Genomic DNA, 26,669 nt, shown 5'->3' with positions numbered 1-26,669 from the left:
TGTGATTTCTGTTTGGTTCAAGTAAATAAACTTGATGAAAATTCAAGCCAAATTCCGAAGGTCGCGCATTCAGTTTGTTGTTGAGTGGAGGAGGCGTAAACGAACGCAATTGAATCGATGAAAAATCGAAGGGGAAGAGCACACTTTTTCCTGCATGTGTGTGTGTGTGTGTACTCTATAATGAGATGCGAAAATTAATGGAAAACCGGGCCAAAAATAAATGCTGTGCAAAAAATAACAAAAGAGGGAAAACAGAAGCAAACAAAAGACAATTAATGAGAAGTAACAAATGGCAAATCAGAAAAGGGGCAAAAGCTGAATGGGAAAAAGTTTCCAATAAATCAAGGTTTATAAATAACTTTCCGAGTAATTGAAGCAATGAAAAAATATATAAAAAATGCACCTACATATACCCGTTCACTTACATCAAATGCCTTTAATGAATCAAAGGCGGAAAAATCAATTTTGCTAAACAAATGGGCGAAGCAAAAAGTGCAGACCTGCACTTGCTTTCCACTTGCGAGAACTACAGTTAAAAACATAAAAAACTTGCCTGGGAAAATGCAAAAATAATTGTTTGAGTAACCACAACAAAGAGAACAAATTAGGGAAGACAAAAACAGGGGAGCGGAGAAATGTCAAGACAAAAACGGAAGTTGCTGTCAAATGTGCCAAAACCCGAGGATAAGGAGGCGAAAGCCGAGAAGAAGAAGAAGGGCAGCTACAGTATGTGGGGTCGGATGATATAGTAAGTCGGCATTTGCGGGCTAGTTAGGTCAACTTCCAAAAGTCCTGACTGTGCAGATATGCATAATGAAAACACAACGAGACCAAGACAAAGGAGACTCTTAAATCCCTGTGGCCGAAAGGAGGAGAAGGAGGCGGGAGCAGGATCTGTTTCTGTGTGTCCTGCAAAACAGCTGAATAGCTGAACAGGCTTAACTCCTGGAAATTCATTAAGGAAAAACTAAACAAGCATCTGGACGACTGCACAAATATTTCAAATGTCAGATAAAGATGCTCGGGAATGTTTAAGGACATTTCTCGACCTTTTAATTACAGAAGAAACTGTCCAAATGGAATGCGTCATCTTTCCCAGCAGCTAAAATAAATAAAATAACTGGCAAAGAAAAAAGGGCACCTAAAACAAATATTTCAAGATGCAGCAGATAATTAAAAGTTTTTTATTCTATATGCATACACAGAATGCCTTTTATGCCCCAAAAATGTCTCAATATATTTCAAACTGATTCGGAATGCTTGAGGACACTTCTTAGCCCAAGGAAAACATCTCAATGCAACTCGGAGAGTATCTTTTTGCCACATTCCTGTCCAGCAGCAGCAGCAACAGGCAAAAACAACGCAAAACCCACACTGAAATATTTTACGGCCTCTGAATGGCGAAAACTGCAAACACATGACAATTGCAAACATTTTTGTTGCGGCATACGATTTCAAATTTGAAAATAAACTCGGCGAAAGGAAAGTAGCGGCAAAAGTGTGCGAGAAAAATGCGAAAATAGGGAAAAGTTTGAACGTTTGCTGGTGGCTGGTGGCTGGCGGCTGTTGCCATGCCAAGAAAACTCTTCTACTTTTGAATGTGAAGGAATTTGTTGAATATTTTGTTTGTCGCCACTGCGAAATGCAGTTCGCTGAACCTGCGGAGGAACAAAGAAACTCTTCCATACTTGTCCAGTATCCAAAAGATGCTCTCCGGCTGGCAGATGTCTGCATCTTCTGCATTCTCCTCGAACTCAGGGATCTGTATCTTTTTTTCGCCATCAATTAACTCTTCTCGAAGCGAACGGCCGCGCAAATTAGGGTCACTCGGGCAGTTTGCAATTTAATTTCTGTCCAAATCAGTTATGCAAGCGTAGAATTCTGAATGAACGAATACCTCCGCGATTATTTTATTTATTTTGTTGATTTGAAAAGAGGATCGTCATTCAGCAATAGCACTTTGCCGTTCCAGGTTAAGGTTCCAACTGATCGGGAAGACGGCGACGAGAAAAAGCCAGACCTCACCGAACCATTCAAGACATTTCCAGACTCCGAGAGCGAGGATCTGTTATCTGTTATCAGCGGCGAGGGACAGAAAGCCAAATCTGAGGCCTCACGTGCCCCCCAAAAATCGAACAATCCCACCAAAATCACAGAAATCAGAGATCTGAAAAATCACGCCCCTGGCTCATGGTTACTATATATTTCCATATGTCGGAGCAACGTGCCGCGAATAATTTGTTTTGATTCGCACGGCTTCGCATTATCTTCAATTACTATATAGAAGTATTTGCTTTTGGGAATTCTCGATTACGCGTTCGAAAATGTATTGCTATTGCGAAAGTTCTTGCCCGCTTATCAACGCGACATCAACTGAAAGAACGGCCGCTGAAAATTTTCGCTTCTTCAGCATCGCCGCGGAAGAGAGAGCGGAAAATGGGTATATAGCTGAGAGATCTGGCCGATCGGATCGGCGCATCTCTCTCCGGCGAGCGTTTTTTGGGGCCAGACATGTGGCAGCCAAGTTACAGGGTATTTCGGGTTCACTTCGAACCGAAATTTTAGGGGGCCTTCACTTGTCAAGCTGCCAGATTGCAGAATCCGCAAAATGAAATGTTGGGAAAGGCCAGAAACCCGAGAGAATCAGTCAAGTGTCGAGACGGATTTTGGGGCTAGTGATATCTAATAATAACCCTAAATGAAAATAGCCATGCAACGAGCAAAATCTGTGTGGAAAATCGAGTGAATAGCGTTTAGAACCATAAATTATGGGGAAAAACCTATTAAAATGCCGTATTTATGAGACCTAAAGTTCGAGTGAAAAAGATATAAAAATCAATGAATTGTGTCAATCTACACTGCTAAATTCAACCCCATGCTAGCAATAAACAATTTGATTAATAACAACTGCTGTATTACTGAAAACTTTCCAAATTTTTTCCTGTGTAGTTGATAACTTGGTCTTTACTCAGCGATTGTGGCTGTTTCCAAAGAGTTTCCTCTCTGGCGAAATGTCGCCTTGATGATTTTTTTGATGTGAACATATTTCACCGAATTTTCGCAATGGACGTCATCATTTTGGCGTGAAAAGAGATGAAAGGAAAACTAAGAAAAAGTGCAAAGTAAAAATGAAAAAGCGGAGAAATGCGAAGACGTTGGGTGGTCAAACTAGGCAAACAAAGAGCAAGAAAAGTGAGGAAAAACTACGGCAAGTGGCTGTCAAAACCCCACGCGTCTTTCATTAAATCATAGGATCGTTGAACTCTGGCGCCCTTGTTGCTATCTCTTCATCAAATCGACCTCAACCAATATAATTAGTACAATTAACTTAAACATTTTTGAAGAGCCCACTAAGCCAGCAGAATACTTTGTGAGTTCTATGATAACTCAAAAACTAGAATACACCCAATGTATTGTTTAGTATTATGTTATGCATAACTATATAAGTAAAAAGTTGTTGCTTTAATTAACGATTAATTCGTAAAGAAAAACCAACTTCCCTATTTTTCAAACTTTGTTTGACAAAAAAAGCTTTGGTTTGTGAACAAACTAAGGGTAACATCTTTCCCTGAAAGCTTTTCTGCAAAGAGAGGAAAATTTGAGAGCCAATTTTAAGAGAGTTAACAGTGGTCGAGTGAGCTAAGACTCAAACCATTGGAAAACTGTTACAGAAATACACTAAGCAAAATACGCTGTAACAGAGACCAATTAACGTTTGTTAGTTAATATCTTTTATGTTTAAGCAAATACTTGTGTTTTATCTACATTTAGTTAAAATATTAATAGTTATTTTTTACTGAAGGTGATTATTTTAAGAGAAACGAGATGCATTTGTTTTTCTTCTAGTTATCCGGCCCCCTGAATGTTTACCTTTCTGTGGTAGTGTGCGTTGTGTCTACTTTGTTTTTAATTTGTGTGCGTAGGCGTCACACAAACACGAATGCAGCCCCAGAAGAACCCCCTATAAGAATCCACTTTGTGGGTCTATTCATAACATATTGTTAATATTTGAGCGGCTTTTAATTTGTGATAAATAATACCTTCCGCTTTGGATTAACAAAAAACACAATGACACAGTATTTTGGGCCATCATTTTTCATTGTGCTGAAATAAAGTGGAGCACAAGATACTTTTGGCAGGCATAATTTAGAGACGGCACAGACATACACTGTACACTCAGAGAATTATATGCACTTCACTATGAATTATATTAAATATTTACTTATAATAATGTATTTTCTGCATAAATATATAATAACTGTCATCGGCCTGTAACATTCCTCTGGTAAAGTTTTCTTTGAGTGCATAGATTTAAACCCTCCCCCACCTGAAAGCACCCATCCGTTCGTTGGCGTCTTCGTAGTTTTTGAGTAGTATTTTCCGTGTTATTTATAAACTCTTGAATGTGACAGGCGGGCACAAGCCATTCAAAATGTGCCATGCAGCACCACCGAAGCCTAGGCCTTCTTTCCGACTTTCCGACTCGATGTTTATACTTCCCATTATTCCCTTCCCCGACCCCCCAAATGGATCCAATGGGTCCGTGTCCCCCATTCATGTGTTCGCGTCATGTCGCTCGTCTGACAGTCGTTAAGGGTGTAGCTACTGGTACAGTGAACTCTTGGGTATTCACGAATATTCCCGGATTGTGATAAAAAACTAAACTTGAAAACCGAAATGTTCCGATGTCCTCTTACTGGGTCATCACAGTACCCCAGATATTACCAATTTAAAGCGCATGTGAAGAGCACATGTCGGTCTGCATGCAGATGGCGCTAAGCATGTGACGGGTGCTGTGTCAGCGATCTGACAGAAACCGCCGTAAAAATTGTGCTTGCACTAGAAACTAGAAACTAGAAACAGAGCACAGAAATAGATGAATACGGGGGAATGGGAAGGGGGAAATCGTCAGACACTCTTTTCGAAAACACTAGGACTTCACATAACGCAATTGCAGACACCAGACACAACCTACCCCAACTTGAGCACATAATCCAATCCACTTAGCTCCACTCCGTCCATCCATCCCCTTTTCGCCCCACCAAGAGCACTGGAATCAATAAATCAAGGTAAGCCACGCCCCCTTCACGGACACAACACTGCCATTTATGAATTAAAAAGAGTTCCAGAGCCCAGTTCGCATCGCCAGATAAGCAATCATCGGCAGAAGCCGCCGCTCGAGGAGTCGAGCAGACAGCAGAAACAACAGGAAGGGAATGCGGGGTTCGGTAATCGAATCTTTGAATACCCTCAGAGAAAACAATTTGAGCGAGCAATATGTTGAAATGCCAAGTGTCACTTAATTAGCTATATTAGCAGAAATGATATTTAAATTTGCCAACTATAATCTATACATTGGGCAATCTGCCAGTTTTCAATGCAATTATCCTCATCTAAAAATACTTCTAGCTAAAAAGCTTCTCGTTATTGAAGCAAGAAAGGTAATATTATTTTTAATAATTTAATAAATTTGAATTTCCGCAACTGTGTGGAGGCCAGGAAATTTCAGCACTTCAAAAACCAAATTCAAAAGCCATGAATTCTGGCTATCTGGCCAATCTAAATGGGAAATCGTAATACCCCCCGAAAGGGCATCGAAATGCGGTATCTACGGGATGCCTGGGACTCGAATCGAGATTCAAGATTCAGAGCCGAGAACTCGGGCTGCTGGCGGAAGTGCGGCGTGCAAATTCCAATTTTGTAATCAGCAGCTGGATGGGATGGCGATGGCTATGGTGATGGCGATGGTACAAGACTCGCGACTCGCGACTCGAGGAGAGTGCAACGCATCATTGAATTCTTAATCTGGCATTAATACAATTTTATGTGTGGAGTCGCTGGAGACGAAGACCCCGCCGCGAGGGGGCGGGAATCCCAACAAAATCCGCAAAACGCCGACGAGCCTCGGACCATGAAGATGGGCGACGACAGATTGTGAGCACTGCACTCGAGGAGGAGGTGGAGGACTCGAGAAGTGGCCAGGGAGCCAGGGAGCCGTGGAGCCGGGGGAAGACGTCGCTTGGAATGTTGTCGAGCCGTTGTCGTTGGGGGCTGCATTTGATATGCCTGCTGTGTTTGACCCATATTGGAATTTGCCTCCAGAGCACACACACAGAGAAAAGGAGGGAACCACCTTGCTTCTTTCTTTAAATTACCCAAACCTTATTAAGTTACAAAGAAAAGGGAGCATAATCCCACGAGCTCTGTGCTAAGTGAACCCCCAAGTAGCACTCTTTTCTCCCAGTGCACAAACAGCAACAGAGTGCACTTTCAAGAGGGGCTCCGAGCGGACAGGAAGGGCTGAGTTGGGGCGGCGCGCAAGTCACGATTTGTACACCGCTTAGAAAAACTTGTAATGAATGTGGGATGCGATGAAACGGAATGGCTGGGGATGAGCTGGAGGCTCGGAGGGATGGAAGAAGGGAGGGCAGGGGACCTGGGAGGACAACAGGAGGCCACTGCACAATAAAGTCGACCTGGCAGCTCAGTGCAGCACACACAACCAGAATAGAAATAGAAGCAAGAAGTCGGGAAGGTGTTTGAACTCGAGCCAGCAAAGTTCAAAACTTCCCCACGAAGGAAGTTCGAGAATGCCCGAGACGAGTGGCTTCTGGTTCCTGATCCAAAAGGCTATCAATTATGTCTGGAGAGGAAGGAAAGCCCAGCCCCACGAGAAAATGGAGCAGTCTGGAAACTAAACCTCCTCGGGATTAGTTGTGTTTGTCGTCCAGATAAGGAATACCTGCTTTTATCAAGCGCTATATTTTATAAACAACTATAAAATCACTCACTTGTGTGAGCTAAGTGATGAATCATCGAATGTGTTTAAGGTGATCACCTTGACAGCGTTATCAGTGGGGGTTTCTTTTTGTTATTCGGTTCTTCATTGATGGAATGTCCCTCGTATTATATTCTCGTATAATATATTATATACATTATATTATATATATTATATTATATTAATTAGAACACAACTCACCTTCGTTCTCGCTGCGTCGCCGCCTGGGAACACTGTTGTAGTTGCTGCCGTGGTAGTACTCCATCTCCGACTTCTCCGTGGACTCGTTCTCCTGCTTCTCGTCCTCGGTGTGGACCGGTGACGAGGGTCCCGAGGAGGCGCTGGCCACCGGGGAGCCCGACGCGGCCGAGTTGGTGCTGCCGCTGAGTCCGTTGCCGTTGCCGTTGCCGTACTGCCCACCGCTGGCGGGTCCTCCGTCCAGGGAGCCCCTCTTCGCCGGCTGCAGGATGTACGAGCTGGTGGGCGAGGCGCAGGACGAGGGCGTGGAGCAGTTGGTCAGGGGCTGCGAGTCCTCGATGAGGTCCACGGACTTCTTGCGCGGCTTCTCCGGCGGAACGGGCGCCACTCCCTGGTCGCCGGCGTTCCGCAGCAGCTCCTGCTGCTCCTGCATCAGGGATCTCTGGAGCACGGCCGCCGACTTGGCGGGCGGCGGAGGCGGCGAGTTGTCCGCCGCCTTGGTGGGCGACTGGCGCAGGCGCTCCGGGTTGAACTTGACCGGGCTGACGTTCTTTGGCTTCACCGCCGGAATGGGCGGCAGGGGCGGCGACTTGACCGGACTGCCGATCTTCCCGCTCCGAGGCTTGATCTCCGGCGGAGCCTGCGACCGCGCCGGCGGATTGGGACTGGCGTTTGGCGGCGGCTGAGGCTGAGACTGAGGCTGAGGCGGTTCCATCGGCGGCTTGGCCACCTTCTCGCTGTCCATGATCAACCCGGTTCCGGGCACGGTTCGAATAATGTCGCAGCGGTTAAGGTCGCTGTGCGTCCGCGTGGTCTTGGTCTTGGTGAAGTGGGAGGTCCACTTCTTCTGCTTCTCGATCAGCTCCCGCGAGTTGAACTTGCGCTCCGGCTTCTCCGGCTTGTCGCCTCCCGAACTGGCGAACAGGGCACTCACCGATCCACCAGCTGGAGGCGGAACGGGCGAGGATGTCTCCTCCGACTTCAGGCGGGAGATGTTGTGCTGGGGGTACTTCACCACCGAGGTGGGAACAACCTGAGCCACCTGAGTCGCCGGTTCCACGATAAACTTGCTGTTGCTTAAGCGCTGCTCCGGGGGAACCACTCCGTTCTGGGCCACCGCAGTGGCGTTGTTGTTGTTGTGAACGAGCGAAACCCCGGAGGGAAAGGGGGTCCTCCGCTTCGGCGGCGACTGAGAGCGGTCCGAGGAGCGGGAGGACGAGCGATCCGACCCGTCGCAGAGGTTGTCCTCGCGGGATCCGCTCCTCAGCAGCCGGGAGCTTACGTTCGAGTTGGACTCCACGCCCAGCTTCTCGAAGAGGGCGCGGGCGTTGTTGAACCTCGCCGAGTGCGACTCGGTTCGCACCGCCGGAGCTCCCTGGACGTGGGCGTGGTGGGCAGCGGCGGCGGCGGCGGCAGCGGCGTGGGCGGCTGCAACGGCACTCAGCTGCTCCACCGGCTGGATCTCGATCGGCTTGCGCTGGAAGATGTTGGCTATCTGGCTCACCTTACCCACGGCAGCCGGGGCGGGGGCGTGGTGCATCGGTTTCTCCATGGTGGAACTATAAAACAGCAATAGAGGAAAAAATATGTATAAGAATATATTGATTGTTCTCTTACTAATTTAATCAAATTTTTGTCATTAATAAAACATATTTAGCTGCAAATAAAGATCAACTGTTTATGAAGCTCTATTCCTATTAATACCAAACTGGGTGAATTTTTGAACTTTCAACCTTTAATAAGATAGAATTACTTATTTATAACAAGCTCTTATAAGTCCAATGCAAATTTGTATTCACGAGAAAAATGAAAACAAGCTATCAATGTTTCGTACGTATTTCCCCTTATTATTATCGGAAGTCGCATTTATAATATCAAGAGATCCAGTTATCTTTGATAAAAATTCCACTAACCGCGCCCTAATGGCAAAACTGATAAAATCGATGGGGAACTCAACGTTTATTGCAGTGTTACCTTTGCCATTTTCTTGCTCATCGATTTGACAGACGACTTTCGCAACGATTTTCACCTTTACTTTCTGCTGATTTTTATGATTTTCCTTTGTTATGCGTTTGTTTGTTTTTGTTTTTTTCTGCACATCAAACACAATTAGGGCTCCATTGATGGGCCTCCGTAATGTTTGGACCCCACTCGCCGTCTTCGGTCGCTGTTCGTTGTGTGAAAGTCTTCGCAAAAGTGAACAAATTTCAGTGTTTGGAGCTTGGGCGACTTTGCTTTCGGAGGGAAAGAGAAGGCACTGCCAGGTGGTAAGCGAATGGGGCTTTCTTCGCCCGAGAACCGGAGAATCGGAGGAACTGGGAGGCGAAGAGAGGGCCCGAGAAACCCGGAGAGCCGTGAGTGGGCACGTCGGCGCGACATTGAAATCCCTGCGTGGAGGTGTATGCATGTAGGTGCCTCCGCACAGCTGATAGGCGATAGGGTAATGCCCACCGTTATCGGCTCTCTGGCGGTATTGATTTACGAGTTGGGCTAGGTTGGTTCCTCCAGTTGCCCTACTGCCACTCCAAAATATTCCGCTTTCGGTTTTGGGAACTTTTTATGAAACTTGGAACTAATGCCAGCTGTTATTTGTTAACATATGAACCATTATATTCAACAGTCTTCGTTGTTTCTGAGTTCTACCAGCTGAGCCAGTTCCACAAACTTTACCCCACCCAAAAGAGCAACCCACCCTCATTACGCACCAAACCAAAACAGACCTCTTCATATTCATAACCTCCTTAACGATCGTACATTTCCATATGTGTCAGAGGCGAAAAAGCGCAGTTTGTGCCACAGACTATCTGAACCGGCGGACAGTCGAAACTTATCGCAAAGTCAATAGGAGTACGGGTCTAACTAGCTAGCTAGCTGGAAAAGAGCAAACACGGGCGCAGAGGTAAACAAACGGCCAGATAGTGAACTCACACCCGCGTCCACACAATTAGGAGGAGAGCAAGTCGAGACAAAGGTCGACTGTACTATCATCTCCGGGGGTCTTGTCTGGTAAACAGGGTAAACAGACACGGGACAAAAGTCAGAGCCCAAGCACGAGACAATGGCGACGGACTGGGAGACTTATCTAATCTAATCGAAATGCACAATGCATGGGACCGTGAATTAAGATAGACGCGGTGATACAAGATTAGGGCGAGATAAATTTAGCCGCTGATCTCGTTGCTGTTGTTATTGAAAAGCCACAGTACCACACGGCGGATGATAAAATATTATATTACGTATCCGCCGCATCGCTATTTCCCAAGGGAAGTCCGAAACTCGGTGCATATTTCGACTGGTGAATGTTTAAACAGTCCTGAGATTTATTTGGCAGGCGAGCTGATATTGATTTAATGACAGCCCGCTGCATCCATCCCCCCTCATTAAATATTAATGCCGCAGAGAGTGGACAGAGACGCAAGGACGTGAAAGGACATCGACATGGACACGACCAGCAAGCTGCTCAAGTGCACAATCCATGCAGCTGTCGAGGGGTCGATTCGGTTGCTCCGTTGGCAGCCACTATTTATAACAGCCCCATGAGGTCCGGGCAAGGGTCCTTGTCCTTGGCTTTTTGGCTTCGCAATTTAATCACATAGTTCATGGCAAGATCTCCCATCGAGAGCTTTCAAGGATGTATGGCAAATTACTTGTAGTACATGAAATAGCCATTCTTTTTACGAGCAGTTATGAACTCACATTTGTCATCTTCCACAAAATAAATACAGTAACAAACCAAGTCAATAAAATTACAGGAAATATAAGTTTCAGTTGGTGTTCATTAATCGCAATAAAAAGCGGTTATATTTAGAATATTATTCACTAAATCCCCTTCCTAACTAATTTAGAAAGAAGCACAATATCCGTAACAGCTTCCATTCCATTCCGGTCAGTGGCACCCTAACGCTCACCATTTCTCAGCGTAACTGTCACCATTATCATTAGCATAAATGCGGATTAAGACACCCCATTAAAAACCATAATCAGCGCTAAATGCCCCCGATCGTAACGATAACGATCACAATTTGCGCCTCGCAAATGACGAAAACTAGTTTACCCCTGTGTCTCTGATTTTTGCATAAATGTTAATTGCACTCGGCAAAATGTTAAATTGCACTCGTTAGCTCAAACACGTGATCCAGGCGAGAGATGGGATGGGGATGGGGATGGGAATGGGGATGGGGGCCCAAACAGGAGGAGGCCAGGTGAGCAGCGGTAGCCAGCGACGCCATGTGTTATAATTGCGTCAACATTCAGTCTCTTGAGCGTGAACGAGAAAACAATGTCAACAATGAAATGATGGCCCCATTGTAAATGGCAATGCCGCACAGGGGGGAAGTGGGGAAGTGGAGGGGAGCCGAGTGGCGGGGCACAAAAGATTGGTTGCAATTAGTGAAGCCACCTTCCTACCTACGCGTCTGGACCTGGCGAGAGTCTATTCCATTCCACATTCGAGGTGAGATGGCCCCCCCACTGGGATGTCTTGCAGTTACCACCGATTCCCACGAAATATAAACCTGGCGCCAGGAGAACGATTTCTTAATACGATATGGATATAGGAATCGGAACAGTCGTAATGATGATGATCTTGGGAACCAAAGCAAGCGCTGCGAACAATGAGCCCGGTGTTAACTAGGAAACAACTCGTATTAACCTTATGATTAATGGTTTCTACTAAAAATATTTTTTTGCAACCCAAAATAGCACCTCTATCTTATAGTGTCGCAAAATTAATTTAAATAATATCTGATTGGTATTGCTGTTACGAATAAAATACACCACTTGGTTTTTACAAATGATGTTAGCCAAGAGACAACTTCCTGTGACAATTTATTTAGATTTCATCTGGAAACATTTTCATTACAGTTCTTCATAGCAAGGCCCAACCTTGGGCGCCACTCCATAAAAAGTGGCGGCGGTTCCTAGTATTATTCTCAATGTTGTGTGTATGTTACAGGTTTTATTTCATTCCACTCCGACTCGAAGCCCAACCTTCGGTCGTGACAACTGTCTGGGCTACAGACTCAGAGACTCGCAGACTCGCAGACCTGCAGTGCAACAGACTTACTTACTTTCCGCGTAGGCCTGGCTAGCAACACAACTAACGAAGGAACAAAACACAGCCAACAACATTCACTTATTAAACGAGAACACAACAATTCAAGATGTTTTGATACGGTTACCGCAGCAGCGATGAATACGAAACGAGTTGTCGTTGTCGTTGTTGAGGTTGTTGTGGTTGTTCTCCTCGTTGTTGTTGTCGTTGTTGTTGTTGTTCGCGCTGTTCTGCGAGTTGTGGGTCTGTGGTTCGTTGGTTCGTTGGTCTTGTTAGACAAATTATGCCAATTAAACGGTGGGAAAACAAGTTGGCAAGTCTGCACGCGCTGGCCCCCAATCGTGGGCTTCGCGGCCCCACTCTTCCCCTCTTCCCCTCTTCCACTCTGGCACCCTCCCACTCCGAAATTCCGAACTGGAGTCCGAGTCCGAACTGGATTGGGCCCACTGGATGCGCCCGGGTGGCGCACCGAATGGAAATGCAGAGCCCGCCGAACGGGTCTTCAAAGGATGCGGCCTGCTGAATTGAATCTGAGTCCCGCCGCAGCGCACTCGCACTCGAGGGATCCCAGATCCCAGATCCCAGAGCAGAACCAATTGAGATACGTCCTCGTCGCGTCAAAGTGTTTAGAGCCTCACACGTCGATCGGGAGTCCATTTGCATAATCGAAGCGATTGACTCTTATAAGCCTGGCAAATGACTGCCAGTGAGTCAGTGGCCTGAAACGAACGGCTGTCGCCGCCAAGGCGGGAAACTATTTTTAAGCTCCCAGGATGCTGCTTTATTTGCATATTTCTGCGCCAGGTAGCAACCAACTTATGCCTTGCCTCTCACAGGGTGAAAATTTCGATAACACGTCTTTAAACTAGGAGGTTTTGGATTTGTAAACCCTTTATAGGCCTAACGACTTCGAAATGAAAGGCTAAGGTGGGGACTTGGTCTTAGCAACTTTATATAATATTTCTAGGTGTTGTAAAATCCTATTCTCAAACTGTTGCCTCTGCCCTCGTGGTGGCCAAATAAACTAGAGCACAACCTGGCGCCTGGTCCTCGCCCTTTCCCCAAACGAGTCTCATGTGCGCATAATTAAGGAGCCCAGGGAGCCTCAAACTTGGCTAAGGATCTACTACGTGTGTGTTTGTGGGCGGGTTTTTATGGCCTAACTGGGAGATGAGCCTTAAAAACATTTGTGGCTGCTTTGGGAGCGAGCACACTTGGCTTGTGCCACATATGTTCCAATTCCTGAGGATTTGACTAGCCTGAAAGGATAACGCTTAACTAGTTTTGAGTTGGACTATGCATAAATTCTAGTTTAGGGTTTTTGGAATTTATGAGTTATTTTTTACTAGATAAATATCCTGTTTATTTTCTTCCAGCTTTTACAACCACTTGTCAGAGTTAAATAATTTAAACTTAAAGGTGAATTGAAATTTATGGGCTCGCCACAATTCGGATTCGATATAAACCCGCTCAGCCAGGGGATTTATTGCCCTGCGATAGGCAAACTGGACTCACCTTTCACTTGTCCAATTCAGGCGTTGCTCGTCGTCCTTCCTCCTCGCGGGCTTCCTCCTCGGCTTTCCTTTGTTGCTTGATTAAACCTGCTGAACACCTAGAGCCTGGCTCCGCTCCAAACATTTGTCATTGTGGCTGGGTGTTTGTGTTTGTGTTTGTAGTGTGTTTGTCTTTTCAGCTTTTTCGTATTCAAGTTGGCCAGGTGAGGCTGCTCCTTCCTCTCCACTTCCACACTTCCACTTCCTCCTCACTTGCTCTTCACTTCCTCCCACTCGATGGCAGCGGAGCGTGTCTAGCTGCTTTTTCTCTTTTTAGTGGACCTCGTGGTTGTCAGCCAATCAACCCACCGCTGGCCTCATCGGTGTCAGCATTTTTTGTGTTTGCCTTTTGCGCAAGATGAAAATGCAAATTTCTGCAAAAACAATCCGAGAAACAATCGCAGACAAAAGTTAAGAGAGCGAAATGCAGTTAACAGAAATGGAAACTTAAATTCTACACGTAAAACTATTTTATAGGAGTTAATAAAAAAGCTCAAATACCTCCTATTAAAAGTAATTCAATGAATATCTTATTATCTGTTAAATTTAACTACTCAGTTCCTTTAAAAAATGTTATTTAAGTGTACATTTTTGTCTGTGTACTTTTGAGTTCAATGAACCGAAAAAACAGCCGAAAGCCAGCCAACAAAACCTAATAGAATTGCCACATTTTTAAGGCGGCCCTCCAGGCATACGGAATTAGTTGGACTCTCTTGTTCGAGGGGTTTGCCCAAGGGTTTCTCGCCGGAAAATTGAAGGTGAAATGCTGCAAACGGAAGCAATTAGTTTCATTTGGAGCTGCAGCCACTCGAAAGGGGAGAAAGAGGAGTTCGAGTCGAGCCCAATCGACTGAAACCGAAACCGAAACAGAAACAGAAACCGGGGAGAAAGTTCGGCCAATTGATAAACAGAGAGCGTTTCCAGTAGCTGGGATCGTCAGTCATCAGTCAACAATAACAATGTTATTAGCTTTTGGGGTAATCAAAGTGTCGTCTAAAACTGCCCCTCGAACACCCCGATTTGTTCAGTTTCGAGTCTCTTCGCCCGAGGTAAACTCATAAATTGAGCCCACAGCTCAAGCTGGAAACCATTCGGCGCATTGTAATTGTCTAATTTATTGTCGTCAAACAATTTCACTCATTTGTAGTGCGTGAGAAAAACGCGGTGGGTGTAATCAAGTGGTTAAATACAACGCATAAATTTAACTGAAATGGGAATTACATTTAGTGATTTGCTTGAGGCAGGTCGCAAAGTTGTAGCAGATAATATATAATGGGATAAATTAGTTAGAAAATAGTACCTGAGTGTGGATGGAAAGTGAAAGTCATACACCAGTATGCATTTTTAGTTATAGGCAGTTGAAAAAAGGAAATAAATAACCCTGGATAGATATTTAATCAGTGTTTAAATGTGATCGTCTGATTGCAAGACAGAGAAGAAGGTCGTTCTGGCCAAGTGACCTCTTTTTCGCGATGGCCAACATCCTCCTTGTAATCAGCAAGTAATTTCAGCAACTGTCGCTTGACATTTGCGTTCCGTAAACTAGATGCCAATAACTCGGCATTAGAATCTGCTGCCTTGCGGGGCCTTTAATTACAATCAATCAGATTTCTCCCCGGCTCATCGAAAACTCATATCATTAGCTGGCCGGGTTTATTGGCTTCGAGATTGGACGGGGAAAGAGATCTTGCGGTTGCGTCGGCTCATAACGGTTTGAAGTCGGTTCGAGCCAAATGTGATTATCAAGTTTGCTTTCGAGATGCGTATAAATCATGTCAGCAGCAGCGAAAACAACTGGTTGACTACGATTATAATTATTGGATGTCATAACTTTCAATCAAAAAACTGCGTTAAGTGGTTGGCTTTGCTTTGGTCTCTTTTGTACAGCTCTTCGCATCAAGGCCGCTCGAAATAATTTGATCAAGATTTCCACCACACTTTTACAAGTCTTGCAGAAAAAAATTAACAATCGCTCCGGCTGTTTTCGTTTAAGGTTTCTCGTGTAAATTACATTGAAGTTTGCCTCCTTGTCATGTTTTTAGTTTTATTGTGGACCCGGTTAGGTGTTGGCTTTTCCTCCTCCGAACTCCCCGTTCTGCCGTCTTTTTATGGCCTCATAAGCTGCGATGGCCGAGGAGGAAGAAGTAAACAACTTTTTCATGACCTTTTACGGTGCAAACGCAGAAGCAGCTGCCCAAACTAAAACTAAACTCGGGCCATAGAAACTGAAACACCGATGAGCAGCTTGACTCCGCCTTGGAGGCCATGTAATGCCAGAAATTGGTTTCAGACCAGAAAAGTTCTGCCTGCGAGTGCGAAGCTGTCTTGCCTTATTAAGAGCCAGCTTTTAGGTGGGATGTCTGGTCCACCGAACTGCGGATAGACCAATAAAAAGCGGCTAGCAGTGGGAAAATGTTGGCAACGTACGCTTCTTGTTTTGGAGCAGATTAAATGGTGAGTGAAGTTAGCCAGGTGGGTGCTTTTTTGATGTTTGTTGAAAGGTCGTTTACGAAAATCCGTTTTGAGTTTAGGTATCGTTGTTGATGAAAAAGAATTAAAGCTAGGAAGCCGAGACCATACGGAAAATATTTGAATTCCCTAGCTGTATATTGAGCTCCTCAGTTTTAAATAATCTTCGATTAGCCATAGATAAAATTTTAACGTTCTTTTTACAATACAATCAAGCATGGTAATTCCACAACTTATCTCTAAAGTGCCTCTCAATTTCCGATTCTCTAAAGACATTCTTCATATTTTCCACCTCGTAATCAACTGAACTATCAGATCGCATGCCACATCATCGCAGCTTGGCGGTAATCAGCAAAAGTATTTCTAATTCGCAGTTAAGTCCGCAGTAAGCCGCTTTTAGCAGCTGCCATAACGATTTCAAGACTTTTTATGGCAGTGCGAAAAATGATAATAGCAATAAGTGCGGCATGCGAAATAAATTGAGCAAAAATGTTGGAAAATTACTCGCGCAGTGGAGCACGTAAGTGTTACATTAAAAGGAGGCGGGGCGGTGATTTTAATTGCCAAATCCCCCACACACACACACACACACCAGAGACCCAAGTAGATAATAGCAATAAGCCAAGAGTTGCAACTTGCAATGCAATTGGAATTGGTACGAGAGCCATTAAAGTAATTGAAAATCCCGTAAGAAATGCGGGCATAAAAATAGCTATAGAAAAGGTAAGCCATTTGAGGGCGTGGCCGAACATAAAGTAGATGAGCATGCAAAGTGGCGGTGATAAAATAAGGCCTCTAACAACTTTCACAAGTCCTGGGTCCCCTCCTCTTTGGACAAGCTTATAATTTATTGTCGCTGCGGAAAATTGCTTTTCCAAGGTCTGCAAGTGAGGTTTGAGGAGTGGGGAGTGCAGAAAAAACCCAAGAAAATTGCATGTTGCATGGTAATTTTAATTGCATATTCGAGACTTTCAAATTGAATTTGACTTGCCAACGCGGGAACACGTGGCCACCAGATAAGACACAACTTATTATACACACAGAACTATTTTATTGGCCGACATTTATTGATTGGGCCGAAAATCACGCGCTCTTATCAGCAGATAACCAAATATTCAATTCAATATCAAATCCGGACAGTTTCAAGTTCAGCCAACTCGACAAATCCGCCAGCGGAGACGGAACTCCGTAAACAAGTTTGCTCGATGCCGGCCAAGTTAATGAAATGCTGCAGCTTGCACAATATTGACCATAATAATAAATCGTCTGTAGGCAGAGAGCAGGTCTCGCATTCGCCGCTTCCCCCTTTCTCCCCCGATTGATGGATTGTGGCAATGAACTTGACATTAATAGGGCTTCCTCTAACTGCCGCCTTGCGTGACCGACCCCGCCCCCTTTTCTCCATTTACCATATGCCTCCATACCACATGTGCTGACCCACCTGACGGACGAGAGGAGCCCGGAGGAGCACACATTTTCTCATGCCTCCCATGCCGGGACAAGTCAATCTCCAGCAGAGTGCGAATGCGAGTGCATGAAGAGTTCTGAATTCCGCAGGAGAGATGAACACACAAAAAAAAGGGAACCAGAAGATAAACAAAGAATTCACCTGCAGAGAATCATTATGTCTCGAATGTGGGATCGATCACTGAAATCACATCATCATTTATTTATTTTTCTCTGTGCATGGAGAGTATCGGGCAGATGGAGAGCAATGCCTAACCATAAACACTCAAAAGGCAATGTCCATAAAAGGCAGGGCTTTCTTTAGAAAAAATCCAAGCCACCGGCAAACGGAACTCGTGCTTTAGGCCTCGACATGACAACGGTCAATACATCCGACGGAGCAAATGAAATGAAATGTCAACTGCAAATTGAATCAACTGGGGATAGAATGTCAGGAAAAAGGCATTGCAGAGGCGAAAAAAGGATTAAAAACGAAGGCCCAAAAAAGGCGTCAAAAAGCGTGGTGTTCCCAAGTTCTCAATACAATGAGAGCTTAAAATCCTCAACTACAACCGCAGTTCACCAAATTAAAAGCTTGCCAGAACCACTGCTTTTAATGGCAAAACTCGATTAAAACGATTTTAAGAGATAAAGTTCGTACCGCAAATTAAAAACTCGTAACAAAAAGTGTGACAAAAAGTAGACGCGACGGCCATGACCAAAGGTCTTGACTTCGGGATCCCCCATCGCACCTGTTTCCCCCCTTTCACCGCCCACCCGGCGCTTTTGATAAATGACAGCGAATGCGTGGCAGACATCTGGTCGCCAGCCTTCTCCTAACCCCTTTCACCCGTCGACAGATGAAAGCGAAACACTGCAAACGAAAATAAATAAGTAAAATAAACCGTGGAAAGACGAAACTAAGATCGTTCCGAGGGCCGAAACTCCCTCTTCGCAAGTGAGAGCGTGACAATGTCAACAGAGGGAACAGCAGAGTAACCACATGCATAATGAATAAATACAAAACCAGTCAAAGCGTGGCTGATTGGAATTTAACGCCCGGAGCCCTATGAAAGCAAAAGTAAGGCAAATACTAAGAAACATATATAATTCCACCTCAACTTCTGTCTTTTTCACGTCAAATGTGACAAAGATCATTTGTAGTTTCCTATAGTTGCTGCGTAATGCACGTGATCGCAGATAGCAAAAATAGTTGGCGGCCTATGTAGAAATAGCGAATCTCTGGGGAGTGCTCTTTATCAATGCGGAAAGCGTAATTTGGCTAATGGATTATCAAGGTGTTGTAGATGATACTGATAGGGAAGTGTCGAATGTAACCGTTTTTATTGTTTGGATTATTAGGCCCAAGGAAAGTAAATATACTTAAGTCTGCAAAGTTGGGCATATTAGGTTTCCCTCATTTCTCTTTCCACAAATTTAAAATGGAAGTGAAAACGAACCACCTGTTATCTAACTATGAAACTTGCAAATAAAAAGCCACGAATGGATTACCATTCCACCCATAAAGTAACCCCAATTTCCTTAGCTAACAAATATTTACACAAATCTCCTGGCGTAATCGCTTTCGTCTGCAAGTTCAAACATCTCCATTTCACACCCACCCAAACTGAAACCATTTTAGCACTCCATTCAAAGTTCGCCAGTTGCGACTTTGAACTTTTAAGGCTTTGCACACACCAGAGAGTATTCCGTAATATTAAAGGCAGGGAAAATATAGAGGAATTTTCCTTTTATTTGCGCTGCATTTGCATTTTTTTCGCCATATTTTTTCTTATTCTCCCCACTAAACAAAACAAACACACGGCTGGGAATATACTCGTACGTATATAGAAAGCAAATTCAACAAATCCGCTTAGAGTGCAAAAAGGCAAAAACTGTTGCAATTGCCATGTTGGCTAGAGTAAACTCACCCCCGATATCCACATTTTCCCCCATGTCTGCTGTTTTCCCACTCGAGTCAAGTGCAGTCAAACATTTGAGACGCAAAATGGGAAAATTCTGCATTTTCCGAGCCCCGCAAAGTGGGTAATTTACGTTTACCCCAGCTGCCATTCTATTCGCCCGACTTGTGCAATCCTCGTGACAGTCACGAAGTCTAGAGCTGAACTTGGAGTGCCTTCTCCGCTTATCAGCTGATTCACACCAATTAAATTCCAATTTTCGCATAATACAAGCATTATCTCCACGCCACAGCGGCTCTTCCCTATCAAGTTCTAATTCATCTGCCATCCATTGATTAGTTTCACATGAACTTTGTCACCATCATCGTTCAGACGTTTCAGCATTTCAGACTGCGCAGCTTCCATATTGCATTGCATTGTTCGCACTTGGGAAACGATTTTAGCTTCCCTTCGGATTTTATTTGTGAATATTTATCCGGGTGAAAGGGTCCCCTTAAATCTGTCACTTCCCTTTGTTTGTTGCGTTTTAATTGGATCCTGCGCCGAAATGCAAACATCATCATGGCTCTGATTGAATGTCTGTGCCAGACAGTCTGACACTATATTATATAATTCTTCGCATCTGTTCATAAAGCTTGCCTCCAAATGTAGAGCACTCAAATAAATGCCGAGTGGACATACATTTTTAATAGCAACTGCAGTGGGGCGCACACAAGTTCAAGGAACTTTAAAACGAACTGCTCTTGATTTAAATAAATCTCGGGGAACAAAGTGCGTTTAAATTAAATACAATGAAGAGCTGCGCTGAGACAGTTCCATATTTTTGTTACGCAGTTATAGAGTAGATAATTTACATATATATAATGCTTACAGCAACAAGAACCTCTGGTAAATGGATTTAGACTTCACAAGTTACATGTTGTTTAACTATATTATGTTTGGAGTTAACTAAGTTTTCCCTAAAGCTAAATAATAATAATATCTATCCTATATCTCTTTATCCAATTCAATTATACCCAATTTATTTTGTTATCCCTTCAATCAAATGATTTTCATCGAATTAATCTCATTTTAGCTTTCCAAATTGCATGCGAGTGACAATCCCAAATGTTCCAATTTGCATTCAGCCCGCAGCAGTGACTCAAAATAAGCTTCGATCCACAGTCTCCCTTCCATCTTTTGATTCCTGTCACATCCCATGTTGCAGGGTGTCTTCTGCTTGGGGCAAATTATTGATTTATGGCCACGCGTCGCCTGTCACTGTCAAGATAAAGTGCCAAGCCGATGTAGAAGTAGAAGTTGCAACTGAAACGTGCAGGTGCACAGGGAGAAACTAGATCATTCCCTTCTCATATCCTCCAGTGTGCCTAAAACCATTTTCAAAGAATTTCCAATTGGAGTTCCTTCAATAGAGTTATCTGGGACATTCAATGACGGACGTACGTTTGCAATCGTTATGAAACTTTCCATTCTTATGTGCTTTTGGGTATGATGAATCACACTTCTTTTTGGATCAAAGTACGGTAAATTTTACAGCTTGTAAACTTTTCTCCATGTGTAGAGATGGGTGGAGTGCAGTCGGTGACTGCAGACTGAGGCTGAGACTGCAGTCTGTGGGCAGCAGGCGTGACAACTACAAATGCTAAAGGACGGCGGAGACAAAGCCAAGAAAGAAAGGCAGAATCAAAGTTGACTCAACCTTAAGTAGACACTTCACACTTGGCAGGGTCCCCGTCCGTCTCTCCCCAAGTCTCCTAGTCTCCCAGTCCCCCATTTAGCCGCCTCCTTTCGCTGTTCCCAGGGTTCTTGGTTGCCCTTGCCCTGGTACTACTGTACTTTTCCAGAGGCTGCTGTGCAGTGGAAGCCAAAGGAACAACCCTTAGAAATGCAAGCTGGCGAAAAAGCTTAAACACCAAAGGATGCATGCACTGCAGAAATATTGGGGATAGAAAGTTGGGATTTTGATAAATTATTGTATACCTTCTTATCCTGGCAACCGCAATTGGTAAAAAAAAATGTTAAACGCCAGATTACTAAGAAGAAATTTGAGTTCTATTCAATTTAAAGGCTTAGAATACTTTTTGCTTGCTGTGTACGAAAAGTGTGGAAAGGGAAAAATGGAAAGGGAGAAAACAAGGAGGTATACACACCGGTAACTGCAAGGAAATTGAATGAAAAGGCAGACACAAAACCAAAACAAAGCGAAAAGAGCTTCCCAACGGTTTTTCAACTTTCTGCGCGAATGGGAGGAGAAGTGAACTGGCGGTTGGAAAAACTTTTGTCATTATGCAGGCACTGCTTTCTCTAAATTTTCCTGCCGCCTCCGCTTCCTGCGTTTCATCAAACAATTTCCCCTCTTCCCATCGCTCTTATCTGGTAAATTGTCAAAAACTTTTTTGCCATCACTTTTTGTTTTATAAATAACTCGCCAGAGCAAAGGAACAAAATTCAATAAAACAAAAACACCTCCCCGAAACTCTTGAACGGAACAACCACTCCAATGCATCCCCCACATAAGCAAATGAAGCCAATAAATGTTTGCCCAGAGAAGCTACCGAAAATTGACAGGGGAAATGTTTATTTTTAACACGGTTCATTTACCAAATTGGGCCTAATTTTTGTGGTCAGGTCCTGGAAAACGGGGTCAACTGGAAATAGGGTTTGGCCGGCGAAAATGTGAAAATGGGGGAAGTGTCCTAAATTAGCTGGCAATTAATTTGCTGGTCGGACGGACGGTAGGTAAATCCATAAAGTTATAAACAGCATTATCTCGTTTTTACTTTGCGTGTTTTTGTAAAGGGTGTGGGGTTTCGGAGGGCTGAGAATAAACCTTGAAGGTGGCGATGGATGGCGCAATTTACATTGTTAACTAAGCTACGGCGGAGTGGTGGAGAGACCAGTCATGCAACTTTGGAATCCCATTCTCGGCAGAGCTATCTCAGCTCTTTTCCTACCTCATTCAATTCAATTTCGAGTCGGTTGCAACTGCAGCCACAGAAGGTTGCTAAATTGCATAATTCACAAACTACTATAGCACACAGGGTTAAGCTTAAGACAACGTGACAAAGTAGAAAAGCTGCAGTAATGTCTTAGTAATTGGATTAAGAACTTGTTCATTAAAAAAGCAGCCATCAGCTCTCTAATATATGTTTATGGTCAAATGTAATAAAGTAATATCTCGGTAGATTTTTTATTAGTTCTAACTTTAAGGATGGTTTAAACTAGGTATGTTTTGAAAAAGATTTTTCCAGCCAGTTATGTAGCACATTCGGTTGTGAAGAGGGCTAAAGCCTCCGAAACTGGCACTCGGATGTCCATACCAAATGTATGTTAATAATGCCCAACGACATTGCCTGCAGGCTCATTATGAATATCGATCGGAGGATAAACCTGGAGGGGGATTGCCTCAAGTGGGGCAGTTCAACCCACCCATTTTTGGTGTTGTGTGTTATGTGATTTGAAAGCTTCGTTAGCCGCATGTTTTACCCCTCTGGTTTTCTGTTTCGGTTGTGTTTCGCCGTGGGTTACAAAAACATTTCAAGTTGCGCAGGGTTTTTTCGGTTTGCTGTCCGGACAAGTGGACAGAGTGGTCCGCAAGTGGTTGCATGGCCATTAGAGAGGTGTGGGTTAACGTCTGGGCTGGAATAGGGGCTTTCTTGGGCCAGTGGACCAGTGCAGCTGTGGCCAACTATCAATTACTTGAATTTGGACTGCCGTAATCATTGAAAACATTTATTTATTTTTCATAGCAAAACAAGTTACCCAAGTTGCTTAGATTTTTTGAAAATCGAATACTTTTTTCTTTCTTAAGACCAAAGAATGATTTCAAGTATCAATAAATTACAAAAGTTTTTTTTTTTAGCGCAATTTTAACCGTACGTACACTTTCGATTTATCTTTATCTGCCAAACCGGAACGACAAATTAAACTGCAATCTGAGTTCACTGAACCCTGCAAAGATCAAATAGAAACCAAACCTCAAATGGTCGCATTAGGCTTAGCTAATATCGCTTTTCTTCAGACAATAAAAACCAAATGGCCCCAAGCCACGAACAAATCATGATCATTGATCAACCGAAAACCCAAGACCCCAAGCTCGCTCACAATTTAGATGCCTTATATGGCGGTTAGCCAAACGGCAGCCGCAAAAAAAAAAGAAAAAATAGATGAATAAATAAAGGCGACATTTTGTGGCAACTCTTAATATCACTACAGATATAAAAACCTATAGCTATTGCCATTGTTTTTGTTGTTCTCTGAAAAGTCGAACGAAAATGCCAGATCCAAGATCATATGGGCCGAAAAATGGAAGCAGAAAAGAGTCGTGTGCTAAACTTGCGCCAAATCAAGTGACGCAAGAGATAAAGTCAGGGGTAAATATATTTTGGGGGGTTTGGGGAAGGTCTAAACTTGATTTCGCCAGCTGCGCGTGGGCCACCGAAAAAAGATACAAAAACAAATGGGGAAAAATAACACTCAAGAGCTTGGAGAGATCGGTGATCTCGATTTCGTTCGAAATAGTTGATTTTTGCTTTTCTAGGCATTGCAAAAGTTGTTCATAAATACGAACAATGCAAAACAATATATTGCCGACTAACATAAACCCTGATTGCTTCGTTAATGAGAATAATCTCCAAAGACCTTCTCTTATGTACATACATATGTCTGCATTTGATTAATTCAATTTGCAGAGATCTTCAATGAAGATTTCTTTGGAAATAGTTGGGACAAGATTCAGAAGTTAAATAAATAGCATGAATGTGAAGCAATAAATCAAAGGCATTTAAGTTTGGTCATTGAAAGATTCTTTTTCCATAAACAAAGCCCGACAATTTGAAACAATAAATTAAAGCCATATAGCTGAATCTGGGCATTTTAACCAATTTGCATAACATCAAGATTTGCATGAAAATTATAGCTCTAGTACGCCAATTAGATTTGTAAATTGTTGTTTCTTTAATTAAAATGAATATGTTGGAAGGCTCACTGCATCTTAAGCAACATTTTATTAGCTGGAAAAGTTTTTCATAAATGCAAAAAATTAGAAACTATAAATTTAAAGCGCAGACTAAGATTTTGGTCATTCAAGGCGATTAGCATAATATCCAGATTTGCATGAAAATTAACGCATTTGAATGTTCAATCTGTCAAATGCTCTACGACTTTGGCTGTTTCTTTAATTAAGAATAATTTGTTGAATAACTTTTTGTGCCTGCATTTGACTAATTAAGTTTATGCAAATTGCGCGAGCGTAGGCGAAAGTTTTATGGTCGAAAGAAAACGCTGGACATATTTTATGACTTTTTAAGTCGCCGACAAATTGTAGATGGATTTTGTGGAAATACAAATTGAAACATTTAAGTGTTGCAACTAAAAATAAACATCTGTATAACTCATAAAACAAAGGCGGTCCCTTTTTCTTGTTTTCGTTTCTCCCCAGTGCACAGGAAATAATTCTTATATGTATATGCATTTCTGGAGTCAACAGATTAAAGAGATAAATAAACTTTAAAATAAAATTAAAAGCGAAATTAAAAAGCATTGCTTTTTAAATGAGAAACATAATTCTTAAATTTCAATCCTTAAATTCTGAGGGGACCTTGTCCAACTTTTTTCTGTGTGGAAATTACATGGAGTGCAACTGTTTCGGAAACAGAAGAAGAGAAGTGAAAACGAAGAAGAACAAGGAGCAAAACAGAGAAGAGTCGTTGAAATTAAATACGCTTTGTAACCAGAAATTCCGCAACTAAAAATAAACAAATAAGAAAACGAAGCGCGGAGCACGCGACGTACAAAAGAGGGTGAAATTGTACCCACAAAGAACTGAAATTAACAACAATTTAATATTCTTGGCCTCGCCAGCGATTTTTTATTGAGGAAATAGTGCAAATAGAATTGTGATTTTGCATATTTGCATAAATGGCGGCCACGGCGAGAATTGCAAAACGAAGAAATGCGATAAATAATGCAAAAACAACGATAGCAAAATTATCAGAGACCCCCACACACACACATTCAAACAGAACCTAAGGCAACAAAAGAAAATCAAGAGTCATTTGCTTTTGTTTTGTTTTGGATTTTTTGCCCCATCGCTACCTCTCTCACTCTTGCTCCGGATCGCAGTTGCATTTTGCGATCAACGGTTCTTTGGTTGGGGCATAACTCGTACTCGCTCGCACAGTCGCAGAAAGGCTCTGCGAAAACCAGTTATTAAAAGCCATAAAAAGGAGAACCGTTTAACTGTTTAAGGTGTCTTTTTCGCCAGGTGTTTAAAACATGGCCAGCTGTTGGCCAAAAGTATTTCCATACTTTTATGTTTTTGCATTTCTGCAAATTGTAATTGTTTTTCGGGGGTTGAGTTGCTTCTGCGCAAAGAGTGCGAGAAGGACGGCAGGACTCGAACTCACTTACACACCCTTAAAAATGCCGCTACTCCAAATGCAATTTCTTTTTTACGGTTGTATTTGCACTAAAATTGGCTTAGTTTAATCCGATTTTGTTCAAAATATTTACTATCTGTCAGTGTTTATGGTACTCCCACTCCACCCTTGTTAATTAGGTTTTTTTTAGTGTTTTCAACTCCGGCGCAGCTTCGTTTTACTCTCTATGTACAGCTTCCTGTTTTTTTTTATTAAATTTCTTTGCGCAAAAGGAGTGGCGTTGTCCAGGATTTTTTCACACATACACAAAGACTCCGTATACGTATAGTCGGCGTCTTTTTGCGATTGGCACTTTGTTCTTTTTTCCGGCACATTTAGGTTTTTAAAAACTCTATTTAACCCTCTTCTCTGGTATTTACCTTTTTAAAAGCTTGTTGTTTAGCCTTTTCGGTATACACAAATCCTTTCTAAAACATTCGCGACCCGCAAAGTCAAATCGTCCGCAATTTTCCACCGACGCGTCCGTAAAACTAAGAAACTCAACCGATTTTGAGAAACTTTAATATTCCCGGCACTTTTTGTTGATTATTTGCGCCCGAATTTGATATTTATTTTTTGCAACAACACAACCTTCCCGATTTGCGTCTTTCTACAAGATGGCAACACAGAGAGTGCTCGCGACTCGGCCGAAAAAGTTTGACTGGGAGTCTCTCAGAGAAACCACGGTGGAGTAAGTATAAGGTTGCTCGACGGATCCATCGGTCCATTATTGAGCACAGTGAGTGCGAGTGAAAGGTTGTGTTTTCCTAGTGAGAGCGAAAGAAACCGAAATAGACTGAATTGTTTAACCCTTATGCGATTCTTATGGCT

The 26,669-nt window shown here is 43.2% G+C and overlaps 1 protein-coding gene across 9 annotated transcripts in view; it reads right to left on the bottom strand.

Moving 5' to 3' along the window:
- LOC108099026 overlaps nt 1-13,658 on the bottom strand; it is a 34,289-nt gene extending 20,631 nt beyond the window's left edge. For 8 of the 9 annotated variants that reach the window (XM_017202267.2, XM_017202270.2, XM_017202272.2 and 5 more), the window contains exons 1-2: nt 13,545-13,658; nt 6,980-8,535 (exon numbers count right to left, since the gene is read on the bottom strand). In XM_017202267.2, coding sequence (XP_017057756.1) covers nt 6,980-8,528 — 1,549 coding nt within the window. In that variant the 5' untranslated portion in view covers nt 8,529-8,535; nt 13,545-13,658. Of the gene's footprint in view, nt 1-6,979; nt 8,536-8,950; nt 9,186-13,544 lie in introns of those variants that run through there. The other variant, XM_017202262.1, reaches the window with a different exon arrangement.
- Between the last annotated feature and the right edge of the window lie 13,011 nt (nt 13,659-26,669).

The sequence above is a fragment of the Drosophila ficusphila genome, unplaced genomic scaffold (genome assembly GCF_018152265.1).
Source record: "Drosophila ficusphila isolate 14025-0441.05 unplaced genomic scaffold, ASM1815226v1 contig_288, whole genome shotgun sequence".
Taxonomy (NCBI): domain Eukaryota; kingdom Metazoa; phylum Arthropoda; class Insecta; order Diptera; family Drosophilidae; genus Drosophila; species Drosophila ficusphila.
This window is presented reverse-complemented; position numbering and strand designations above follow the sequence as displayed.